The sequence below is a fragment of the Mustela erminea genome, chromosome 7 (assembly GCF_009829155.1).
Source record: "Mustela erminea isolate mMusErm1 chromosome 7, mMusErm1.Pri, whole genome shotgun sequence".
Classification (NCBI taxonomy): Eukaryota; Metazoa; Chordata; class Mammalia; order Carnivora; family Mustelidae; genus Mustela; species Mustela erminea.
In genome coordinates this window covers 53,105,483-53,118,349 of record NC_045620.1, presented here as the reverse complement: position 1 = coordinate 53,118,349, position 12,867 = coordinate 53,105,483, and the positions used below count along the sequence as shown (strand labels likewise).

The following is a 12,867-nucleotide window of genomic DNA, read 5'->3' as shown; positions in this document are numbered from 1 at the left end:
CCCCGACATTTGGAAAATCTTTATCTTTGTATTTTTTGTTTCTAGGCTTTTTATTTTTTCATGGTTAACTTTGAAATATTTAATTTATCTATGATATATTTTGATGTAATAGTAGAGATACACTTTCATTTTTTAAATGGTAAAAAAGTTGTCCTTATGGAGTAACTCCTGTTTTTACCCATTGATTTGAAATGTATGTGAGATACATATTGTATATGAAATGTATTTATGAGGTTGGGTCTATTTTTTTTAGTTACTATTCTGTTCCATTGATCTGTATGTTCCTGTACTACTACTGCAGTGTTCTGATTAATTCTGACTTTAATATATGCTTTTACATGGGCAGGGAAGTTTCTGGTTATTCTTAGAAGAAATTTTTAATTGTCTAAAATACTCATTTTAATATAATTTTAAAAAGGCTTTTTGTATTTTCTTGTTACTGCATTTAATTTTTGGATTAATTAAGAATTGGTATCTTTACAATAAATTTTCCCATCCCTCATTTTATATAGTTTTTCATGTTCTTAAATGAAGTGTATATTTTTATACTTGTGTATTTTGCATGTTTCCTTTTTCATTTAGTTTATTAGGTTTGGAAATTTTTTTGGTATTATGAATATGACTTTTTTCCCATCTCTAAAATCGGATAATATTAGTATTTGGAAGATTTTTATATTTTTAGCAACCGGACAATTCACTGAAATCATTAGTTCTGATAATTTAAAAAAATGTTTTTCTTATGTTTTCTAGTTAAGTGCACATTATTTAGAATTAATGAAAATATTGTCTGCTTTTCAATGTCACATTTTATTCCATTTTCTCATCAATTTTACAAGTTCATATATATAAAAGACAGGGTTTTTCTATTGCTTTATGTAGTCAGTCCTTCTAGAAGAAGGTAAATAATAGAGGTGATAGTAGATAGCATCCCCGTCTTGGCCTGCCTTTAATGGCTCTAATTTTGAAGGGTTTCACAATAAAATACATTTGGTTTTTTAAAAATCAGGTTTTTTAAAAAATACAGAATTAGACTGTTCTCTATGTTTGTCTTTTTCCTCTTTCATAGGAAGCTGAAAGATTCTCAGGGACAGGGGATATTATCTTAACTCCCTCACTATGACCTCAGTTTTCCTTTGTAGGTTTTAGGAGCTCAAATAAATTTTTGTGAATTGAGCATTTATAGGAGATACCTGAAAATTCTGTATGTCTATTTTTGTGTCTTTATCATACTGTTAGGATTACTGTTATGATTACTACAACTTAATAGTATATCTTGACATCTGGGACTGTGATACCTCCAGTTTTGTTCTTTCTCAAGATTGTTTTTGCTATTTGGAGTCTTTTGTGGTTCCATACATATTTAAGGATTATTTGTTCTAGTTCAGTGAAAAGTGCTGTTGGTATTTTGATTGGGATTGCGTTGAATGTTTAGACATTTTAACAGTATTTAATTCCAACAGTAAATGAGCACAGAATATCTTTCCATTTGTTTGTGTCATCTTCAGTTTCTTTCATTGTTGTTTTATAGTTTTCAGAGTATAGGTCTTTAGCGCCTTGGTTAAGTTTATTCCTAGGTATTTTATTCCTTTTGGTGCAGTTGTAAATGGGATTGTTTTCTTAATCTCTCCTACCACTTCTTTATTATTAGTTTATAGAAATGCAACGGATTTCTGTATATTAATTTTTTATCCTGCTACTTTACTGAATTCATTTATCAGTTATAATAGGTTTTGATGGAACTTCAGTGACAGTTTAACTTCTTCCTGACCAATGTGGATGCCTATTTTTTTTCTGATTTATTAACATATAATGTATTATTTGTTTCAGGGGTACAGGTCTGTGATTCATCAGTCTTACACAATTCACAGTGCTCACTGTAGCACATACCCTCCCTGATGTCTGTCACCCATCTACCCTATCCCTCCCACGCCCCTCCACTCCAGCAACCCTCAGTTTGTTTCCTGAGATTAAGAGTGTCTTATGGTTTGTCTCCCACTCTGGTTTCATCTTGTTTCATTTTCCCCTCTCCTATGACCCTCTGCCTTGTTTCTCAAATTCTACATATCAGTGAGATCATATGATAATTGTCTTTCTTTGATTGACTTACTTCATTTAGCATAATACCCTCTAATAACATCCATGTCATTGCACATGGCAAGATTTCTTTTTTTGATGACTGCATAGTATTCCACTGTGTGCACGTATGTGTATGTATAGTTCTAGTTTCAAAGCATTGTATACACACACACACACACACACCACATCTGCTTTTATCCATTTGCCTATTGATGAACATCTAGGCTCTTCCCATAGTTTGGCTATTGTGGACATTGCTGCTGTAAATGTGAAGCAACCTGCTTCAAGTGCAGGTGCCCCTTCAGATCACTACATTTGTATCTTTGGAGTAAATACCCACTAGTGCAACTGCTGGATCGAAGGGTAGCTCTATTTCTAACTTTTTGAGGAACATCCATACTGTTTTCCAGAGTGGCTGTGCCAGCTTGCATTCCCATCAACAGTGTAGGAGGGTTCCCCTTTCTTTGCATCCTCGCCAACACCTGTCGTTTCCTGACTTCTTAATTTTAGCCATCCTGACTGGTGTGAGGTGATATCTCATTATTGTTTTGATTTGTATTTCCCTGATGCCAAGTGATGTCGAGCCTTTTTTCATGTGTCTGTTGGCCATTTGGATGTCTTTTTTTGGAGAAATGTCTGTTCATGTCTTCTGCCCGTTCTGGACTGGTTCTTTGGGTGTTGAGTTTGATAAATTCTAATATTTGTTCTTCGGGTGTTGAGTTTGAGCAGTTCTTTCTAGATTTTGGATACTAGCCCTTTATCTGATATTTTATTTGCAGATATCTTCTCCCATTCTGTCAGTTGTCTTTTGGTTTTGTTGACTTTTTCCTTTTGCTGTGCAAAACCTTTTAATCTTGATGAAGCCACAATAGTTTATTTTGTCTTTGCTTTCCTTTGGCGATATGTCTAGGAAGAAGTTGCTGTGGCTGACATTGACGAGGTCGCTGCCTGTGTCATCCTCTAGGATTTTGATGGATTCCTGTCTCACATTTAGGTCTTTCATCCATTTGACTTTGTTTTTGTATGTAGGGTAAGAAAGTGGTTTAGTTTAATTCCTCTGCATGTGGCTGTCCATTTTTCACAGCACCATTTGTTGAAGAGACTGTCTTTTTTCCATTGGACATTCTTTCCTGTTTTGTCGAAGATTAGTCGACCATAGGGTTGAGGGTACATTTCTGGGCTCTCTGTTCTGTTCTTGATCTTTGTGTCTGTTTTTGTGCCAATACCATACTGTCATGATGATTACAGCTTTGTAATAAAGCAGTTTTGGGGTGGAATCTTTTTGGTTTTCCACTAAAGTATCAATCATATCATCTGCAAAGAGTGACAGTTTGACTTCTTTGCTGATTCAGAGGCCTTTTATTCTTTTTTGTTGTCTGATTGCTGAGGCTAGGACTTCTAGCACTATGTCGAATAGCAGTGGTGACACTGGACATCCCTGCTGTGTTCCTGACCTGAGTGGGGACGCTTTCAGTTTTTCCCCATTGAGAATAATATTGGTGGTGGGCATTTTGTGGATAGCATTTATGATACTGAGGTATGTAACCTCTATCTCTACACTGTGAAGAGTTTTGATCAAGAAAGGATGCTGTACTTTGTCAAATGCTTTTTCTGCATCTATTGAGAGGATCATATGGTTCTTGTTTTTTCTTTTATTAATGTATTGTATCACATTGATTGATTTGTGGATATTGAACCAGCCTTGCAGCCCAGGGATAAATCTCACTTGGTCATGGTGAATAATCCTTTTAATGTACTATTGGATCCAACTGGCTAGAATTTGGTACGAATTTTGTCATCCATGTTCATCAGGGATATTGGTCTGTAATTCTCCCTTTGATGGGGTCTTTGTCTGGTTTTGGGATCAAGGTAATGCTGGCCTCACAAAATGAGTTTGGAAGTTTTCCTTCCATTTCTATTTTTGGAACAGTTTCAAGAGAATAGGTATTAATTTTTTAAATGTTGGGTAGAATTCCCTTGGGAAGCCATCTGGCCCCGGGCTCTTGTTTGTTGGGAGAAGTTAATGACTGCTTCAATTTCCTTGCTGGTTATGGGTCTGTTCAGGTTTTCTATTTCTTCTGGTTCAGTTTTGGTAGTTTGTATGTCTCTAGAAATGTATTCATTTCTTCCACATCCATTTCTTTCACATTCCATGCCACATTTGGTGGTGTACAGCTGCTCATGCTATGTTCTTATAATTGTGTGTATTTCTTTGGTGTTGGTTGTGATCTCTCCCCTTTCATTCATGATTTTATTAATTTGGGTCCTTTCTCTTTTCTTTTTCATAAGTCTGGCCTGGGGTTTATCAGTCTTAATAATTCTTTCTAAAAACCAACTCCTAATTTCATTGATTTGTTCTACTGTTCTTTTGGTTTCTATTTCATTGATTTCTGCTCTGATCTTTACTATTTCTCTTATCCTGCTGGGGTTAGGCTTTCTTTGCTCTTCTTTCTCCAGTTCCTTTAGGTGCAGGGTTAGGTTGTGTCCTTGAGATCTTTCTTATTTCTTGAGAAAGGCTCATATTGCTATATACTTTCCTCTCAGGACCACCTTTGCTGCATCCCATAGATTGTGAACAGTCATGTTTTCAGTTTCATTTGTTTCCATGAATTTTTAAAAAATTTTTTTGGTTCTTCTTTAATTTCCTGGTTAACCCAATCATTCTTTAGTAGGATGCTCTTTAGCCTCCATGTGTTTGAGTTCTTTCCAACTTTCCTCTTGTGATTGAATTCTAACATTGTGGTCTGAAAATATGCAGAGAATGATCTTAGTCTTTTGGTACTGGTTGAGGCCTGATATGTGAATCAGGATGTGATCTATTCTGGAGAATGTTCCATGTGCCCTAAAGAAGCATGTGTATTCTGTTGCTTTGGGATGGAATGTTCTGGCTATATCTGTGATGTCCATCTGGTCCAGTGTGTCATTTAAAGCCTTATTTCCTTGGTGATCTTTTGCTTAGATTGTACATTTCAGTGAGGGGTGGGTGTTAAAGTCCCCTACTATCATTATATTATTGTTGATGTGTTTCTTTGATTTTGTTACTAATTGGTTTATATTGGCTTCTCCCATGTTAGGAGCATAAATATTTAAAATTGTTAGATCTTCTTGCTGGATAAACCCTTTAGGTACAATATAGTGTTCTTCCTCACCTCTTATTATAGTCTTTGGCTTCAAATCTAATTTATCTGATACAATGATTACTACCCCAGCTTTCTTTTGATGTCCATTAGCATGGTAAATTGTTTTTCACCTCCTCACTTTAAATCTGAAAGTGTCTTTGGGTCTAAAATGAGTCTCTTGCAGACAGTATTTATCGATGGGTCTTTTGTTGTTGTTGTTGTTGTTGTTGTTGTTGTTGTTGTTTCAATCCAGTCTGATACCCTGTGTCATTTGATTGGGGCATTTAGCCCATTTACATTCAGGGTGACTATTGAAAGATATGAATTTAGTGGCATTGTATTGCCTGTAAGGTGACTGTTACTGTATATTGTCTTTGTTCTTTTCTGGTCAGTTACTTTTAGGCTCTTTCTTTGCTTAGAGGACCCCTTTTAATATTTCCCTTAGCTAGATTGGCCAACTGAAGAGAGGCCAATCCAAGATTACTAAAATTGGGAATAAAAGTGGATATATTATCAGCCTATAGATAGGTTTATAAGGAAATACTACTAATAATTATAGACTAATAAAATAGATAAGTAACAAATTCCTAGAGAGACAGAAACTATCAAAAATGACTCAAGAAGAAACAGAAAAGTTAAATTGATCTGTAACAAGTAAGGAGATTAAATGAATCAAAAGCCTACCTTCAAAGAAAAGGCCTTCTTTTCTTTGGTGAAATTGCTTCACTGGTGAATTCTACCAGACATTTTAAAAATTAATAAAAATTCTTCATGAACTTTTTTCAAAAACAGAGAAGGGTCCCACACTTACCAATTCATTTTATGAGGCCAGCATTACCATGATAACAAAACCAAACAAATATATCACAAGAACACTAGAAACCAATCTCTCTTGATTACTGACTCAAAAATCCTCAATCCAATACAAGTAAATGGAATCCAGCCACATAAAAAAGAATTATATACCATAACTGAGTATATTTTTTCCTAGGAATCTAAGGTTGACTTAACCTTTAGAAATCAGCTCGTGGGGCGCCTGGGTGGCTCAGTGGGTTAAAGCCTCTGCCTTCGGCTCAGGTCATGATCCCAGGGTCCTGGGATCGAGCCCTGCATTGGGCTGTCTGCTCTGCGGAGAGCCTGCTTCCTCCTCTCTCTCTCTCTGCCTACTTGTGATATCTGTCTGTCAAATAAATAAATAAAATCTTAAAAAAAAAAAAAAAAAAGAAATCAGTTCGTAATACATGATATCAGTAGAATAAAGACAAAAGTCACATGATTTTCTCAGTAGATACAGAAAAAATATTTGACAATCCAACATACCTTTATGATAAAAGCAGTGAAATGCTAGAGGTAACCTGGAAAAGCATATCTACAGCACCTCCACAGCTAATATTATACTTAATGAAGAAAAACTGTATGCTTTCTCTCTAAAATTAGGAACAAGAGAATACTTAACTCTCACCTCTTCTATTCAACATTGTACTGGAGGTTGTAGCCAGGGTGGTTAGTTAAGAAAATGAAATAAAGACATCCAGAGTAGAAAGAAAGTAAAACTATTTGCAGATGATATAATCTCATTTATATAAAAACCTAAGAAATTCACTAAAAAAATACTAAAACTAATACACAAATTAAGGTTAAAGGATACAAGTTCACTATTCAAAAAGTCAATTGTGTATATATACACTAGCAATGAACAGTTGAAAATGAATTTAAGAAAACAATTCCATTTTCAGTGACACCAAAAAGAATAAAATATTTAGGAATCAGGTTTTCAAAAGAGGTGTAAAACTCATGCTTTGAAACTGAAATATTGCTGAAAAATTAAAAAGATCTAGTTAAGATCGAATGACATCCTTATTCATGGTTTGGAATGCTTAGTGTACTAATACTTCCTAAACTGATCTATGTATTCAGTGCAACTTTTATAAAATCCCAGCTGGCTTCTTGGCAGATATTAATAACCTCTCCTGAAATTCTTATGGAAATGCCAGAGACCTAGAATATACAAAAGAAGATTGAAAAAGGACAGAGTTGGAGGACTAACTGATTTTATTTTTTTTATTTTTTTTTATTTTATTTATTTATTTATTTATTTTTTAAAGATTTTATTTATTTATTTGAGAGAGAGACAGTGAGAGAGAGCATGAGCGAGGAGAAGGTCAGAGGGAGAAGCAGACTCCCCATGGAGCTGGGAGCCTGATGCGGGACTCGATCCCGGGACTCCGGGATCATGACCTGAGCCGAAGGCAGTCGTCCAACCAACTGAGCCACCCAGGCGCCCGAGGACTAACTGATTTTAAGGACTTCCTGATTTTAAGTTTTCCTGCAAAGATACAGTAATGAATAGAATGTAATGTTGGCATGAGGATAGATATATATAGATCAAGGGGCTAGAATTGAGAATCCAGAAATGAACCCTCACAGTGCATCCAAGGCCTACACATGAGAGGTAAAATGTACAAAACTCTTTGGCAAAAACATACAAGTAAATTGTGCCATTGGATTTGGTGGTGTTTTCTTAAATATGACAAAAGCACAAGGAACCAAAGAAAGAAGGTAAATTGAGTTTTATCAAAATTTAAAACTTAACTGATTAAAAAATGGATAAAAGACCTGGATAGACATTTTAAAAAAAGATTTATATTAGAGAGAGCGCATGCACACTGCGGGGTGGGGAGGGGCAGAGGGAAAGAGAATCTCAGACTCCCCTGAGCATGGAGCCTCAAGCGGGGCTTGATCTCATGACCCTGAGATCATGACCTGAGCCAAAATCAGGAGTTGGTGCTCAACTGACTGAGCCACCCAGGTGCCCCATGAATAGAAATTTTTTCTAAAGAAATACATACATAGCCAATAGGTATATGAAAAAATCAGTATCATAGATAATCTGAGAAGTACAGATCAAAACAAAACTACAGTGAGAGCTCACCTAACACCTCAGAGGTCTTAAGTATTCTTACCAACCCCCCCAAAGGGAAAAAAAAGAAACTGTGGATATGTTAATTAGCTTGGTTGTGGTAGTCATTTCACAGTGCATGCATATACTAAGATATCACATTATACACCTTAGATATATTCAGTTGGTCAGTCATTTTAGTAATGGGGAATGTGGAAATAACATGAGAAAACATGGAATTGGGAAAAGAGCAGTGTATCTTAATTGTTTACAAAAGGTCTGGATGGCTGGAGTACCAGGTGTGAACAGAGAAATGGGCAGACAAAAGAAAGCAGGGTTGAAGAATGGTGATCTTTGGGAGCCTTGCCAGCCAGTTTGACTTCTACATCTCTGCAGCCCTAGCGCCTTAAGTGCCTTGATAAAAACACATGTCCAATAAATGCTGACTGTTGTTGAGACCGAACAGAAGACAGACAAACCTCTATTGCTGAGAAAATTCTAACTAATAAAAAAAATCTGAGACAACCCTTTTTTTTTTTAATGTTTGTGCTTCAGAGGATCCATCATGGAAGTCAAAAGACAACCCTACTGATGAAGGAAATATTTTTAAAATCACATATCTGATAAGGGGCTTCCATCTGAAATATTTTTTAAAAAGCCTTGTAACTCGGTGATAAAAAGAAAGCCCAAATAAAAATGCAGTATGGATCTGATTAGACATTTCTCTAAAAATCATATACAAATGGTCAATTAGCACATGAAATTATGTTCGACATTACTAATTTGGGAAGTGCAAATCAAAACCATGTTGCTATATCCCACCCACTAGTATGGCTAAGATTAAAAAAGAATCATAATCTTAACTGTAGCCAAAATGTGAATGAAGAAATTGAAACTCATACACTGCTGGTGAAAATGTAAAACCATGTAGTACATTTGGAAAATGGTCTGGCATTTCCTGAAAAGATTTAACATTGATTTACTATATAAGTCAGCAGTTATACTCCTAAGTAGGAGAAATGAAGGCATATGTGCACAGAGAAATTTATACATGAATGTTCATAGCAGCATGATTCATAATAGCCAAAAAGCGGAAACAACCCAAATGTCCATCAGTGGACAAATGGATAAATAAGATGGTCTGTATATACAATGGAGTAGCATTTGGTGGTAAAAAGGAATGATATATTTGATGCATACTACAGCATGAATGAATTTTGAAGATACTGGCAGTGAAAGAAGCAAGTCACAAGAGACCACATATTGTATGATGACATTTATATGAAAAATCCAGAAAAGGTAAACGTATATAGGAAGGCAGATTAGTGGTTGCCTCAGGCTGGAATAGTTGGGGAAAATATTGAGGTAACTGCTAATGTTAGGGGTTTGGGGGAGTAGATGATGAAAATGTTCTAAAACTAACTGTGATGATGATTTAACAATTGTGTGAATAAACTAAAAATCATTTAATTGTACACTTTAAATAGGGGAAGTTTATGGTGTGTGAATTATAAAATTATTAACATTAAATTCACCACAACAAAAATAAACTATAACCATCCCTTTGTGGTTCTCTTGGTCTTAATGTTTCCCAAGTCTCTTTAAACTTGGGATACTTTACTTCCTGCACCATCCTTCTTGCCTCCCATATTTTGTACAAATAACTTGTCGGAGAGTCAAGCTCAGTTGAGTATCTCACATTCTTAATTTTTTTGCATGCTTCCTTTTAGTGTTATATAACCAATATGACAAAGTTCTCATTCTCCTCCTCTTTCTCCTTCTCCTCCTACTCCTTCCTTCTTCCTTCTTTTTTCTTCTTCTTCCCCCTCTTCCCTCCTCCCAGCTAGGTACGTGAACTCACAATCCCAAGATCAAGGGCCATGTGCTTTACTGACTGAGCCAGATAGGCATCCTAAATCACTTTGATTCAGTTTTAAAGATTTTTATTTATTTGATAGGGAGAGCACCTGCACACAAGCAGGGGGAGCAGCAGGAAGAGGCAGAAACAGGCTCCCTGCTGACCAGGGAGCCCAACTCAGGGCTCAGTTCCAAGACCCTGGGATCATGACCTGAGCTGGAGGGAGGCAGATGCTTAACTGAACCACCCAGGTGCACTCTTCCCCAGTTTGAAATCTCATATTAAAATATAGGGTGAGAGGGATTAAGTATATAAAGTTTTACTGGAGTTATGGCCTTAAGAGAGATTAAGTAGTTGCTAAATTCCATTCACCCACAAAAATACAGGTTAGACATTTTTCAACTTGAGGTGTCTCTAATTTTTCAATTTTGCTTGAAATTTCATTCCAGAAAATGATAACTAAAGTAGGAAACCAGTGAAGACCTTTAAGGAAAAAATAGCATCAGGTTTATGCTTTAAAAGGATCCTGTTGGCTGCTACATGGAAATAGGTTTGAAGGTGCCAGAGCAGATGCTGAACATTTAGGAAACTCCTAAGTAGTTTGGGTGAAAGAAGATAGTAATTTTGGGGGCGCCTGGGTGGCTCAGTGGGTTAAGCCGCTGCCTTTGGCTCAGGTCATGATCTCAGGGTCCTGGGATCGAGTCCCGCATCGGGCTCTCTGCTCAGCAGGGAGCCTGCTTCCTCCTCTCTCTCTCTCTCTCTCTCTCTGCCTGCCTCTCTGCCTACTTGTGATCTCTCTCTGTCAAATAAATAAATAAAATCTTAAAAAAAAAAAGATAGTAATTTTTGTTAGAATCGTGGTTATGGAATCAGGAGTAGACTGTTGAGGTAAAATAGATGAGACTTTGTAATGGATCTGGTATATAAATTTTTGTGTCCAGTTTGGCTCCCAGGTTTCTTAACTTTTGTAAAACTGGATGACTATAAGTAGCATTCACTTAAAATAAATACTGGAGTAGATCTGGGTTTGAGCCTCCTTCATCTGATAAATTCTGGACAAGCTCAGTTTGTGATACCAAAATGGTTATGTCTACTAGGTTTTGATATAAGGGACCAGAGCCAGGGAAGAGAGATATAGGGAGATATGTAAAGGGATGCATAACAATATGTAAATATGGGAATCAGTCTCTATGAGTTAATGCTAAATTTGAAGAATCCCAACATTTTATGACCAGGTGAGTGACAGTGAACCAACCATAGAGACAGATAGTGACTAGAGAAGTAGAAGGAAAAGTAGGAGAAATTGGTGTCAGAGAAGCCAGTATTTCTAAAGGTGGAAGTGGTCAGAAGTCCCTAGATGGTACTATAAAAGGTCAGATATATCCTTCCAAACTCGTGTGTTTATTTCCATACCTCTTGATCAAATTACATATGATTTTGTATCCTAGCTTTTATTGTTTTTGCTTAATTTATTATTAATATTTTTCTTGTTCACAATCTTTAATTCCCTGAGTGGTTATATACATGACTTAACCATTTCCTTATTGCTAGGTAATTACGTTTCCTCTGCATTTTTGTTTTTGCAAAGAATGTGACTTTAACTATTTTTGTACTTGTGCTTTTGGAGGTGGGGGGTATTTTAGGTGTTTTTCTTAGGCTAATATACCGGAAGTAGTAGTATTTCATCAAAGGCATAGAATATCTTTATGGTCTTAAAATCTTTTAGCAAAATGATATACTTTTGATGTGTTTTTTCATAGACATCTTTTTTAAACAGTTGATTATTTTTACCAATTGACTTTAATTATTAAGATATTTGTGCAAGACAGACATACTAAGAATAAAGTATTATCTCAGTTTTAAAATTTTTATTATTAATATCTTTATTTTTTATTCATTGTAGACAGTGCAGGTGCACCCACCTTTGTGAGCAGGGATAAGGGTGGGGAGGAGGGGCAGTGGGAGGGGAAGAGAGAATCTCAAGCAGACTTCAAGCTGAAGGCAGAGCTCTCAGAGTGTTTTTTAAAAACGTTCTTTCATATATCTCTTTCATTATAAATTCGTACAGATATTTCATATAAGTGGGATCTGATTACATTTGCCCTTTGGTAACCTTTTATCACCTAAATACAGATTCTCTTACCATTTTTATGGTTATATATGTATTATAAATTTATTTGTCCATTTGAAGTCCAGGGAATGTCTATACAGCTTCATTCCCTTAAAATCTTTGATGACTAATGTGCTGGGTTAAAGGATGTACATATTTAAAATTTCAAATATATATTTCTGTATTGTGTTGCATTTGGTTTCAAAGTGAGGATTTTTATTACAGAACTTTTTTCTTTTGAAAAAAGAAATTTTGGGGGAATTGTGGTAATTGACTTTCACCATCTAACATTACAGTGCATTTATAACTTCTGCCATTTTATCTTTAGCTTTTGCCTATGATGACAGAGCAGCTACAGTGGATGCCTTTTGTGAATACCAAACTTCATGAGCCTTTTGTAAAATTTATATATTGGTCTCTAAGACAGCTAGATGCGGGAGCACAGGTAATTGATTAATAGTAGTCTTTTAGTATTAATACTGAATAGGATTATTTGTCTTGATCTTGTTCTTTTGCAGGTTTATTTTCCTTTGTTCTGTTTATATTACAGGATTTTCTGCCTTTGCTTTGTTCAGTACTTTCTCCTTTTATAAATATTATTTCTCAGAGCCCTAGGTTTGATTTAATATGCCACATTGTTTTTTGAGTTTCAAAATTGTAAAGTAAGTATCACTCTATTTGGTCATTATTTATTTATTTATTTTTATTTATTATTTTTTGAAATTTTTTGTTTTTAATTTTTTATAAACATAATATGTTTTTATCCTGTGAATCACCAGGTTTACACACTTCACAGCACTCACCA

At 35.5% G+C, this 12,867-nt stretch overlaps 1 protein-coding gene across 11 annotated transcripts in view; it reads left to right on the top strand.

Moving 5' to 3' along the window:
- Nucleotides 1-12,867, top strand: part of CCDC138 (coiled-coil domain containing 138) — a 136,685-nt gene that overhangs the window by 38,254 nt on the left and 85,564 nt on the right. For 9 of the 11 annotated variants that reach the window (XR_004287650.1, XR_004287651.1, XM_032351633.1 and 6 more), the window contains one exon: nt 12,391-12,507. The exons of the other annotated variants lie outside the window; for them this stretch is intronic. Coding sequence is in view for 7 of the 9 variants with exons in the window: in XM_032351633.1 (XP_032207524.1) it covers nt 12,391-12,507 (117 nt within the window). In the remaining 2 variants the exon portion in view is untranslated. The remainder of the gene's footprint in view (nt 1-12,390; nt 12,508-12,867) is intronic. 11 annotated transcript variants of the gene reach the window in all.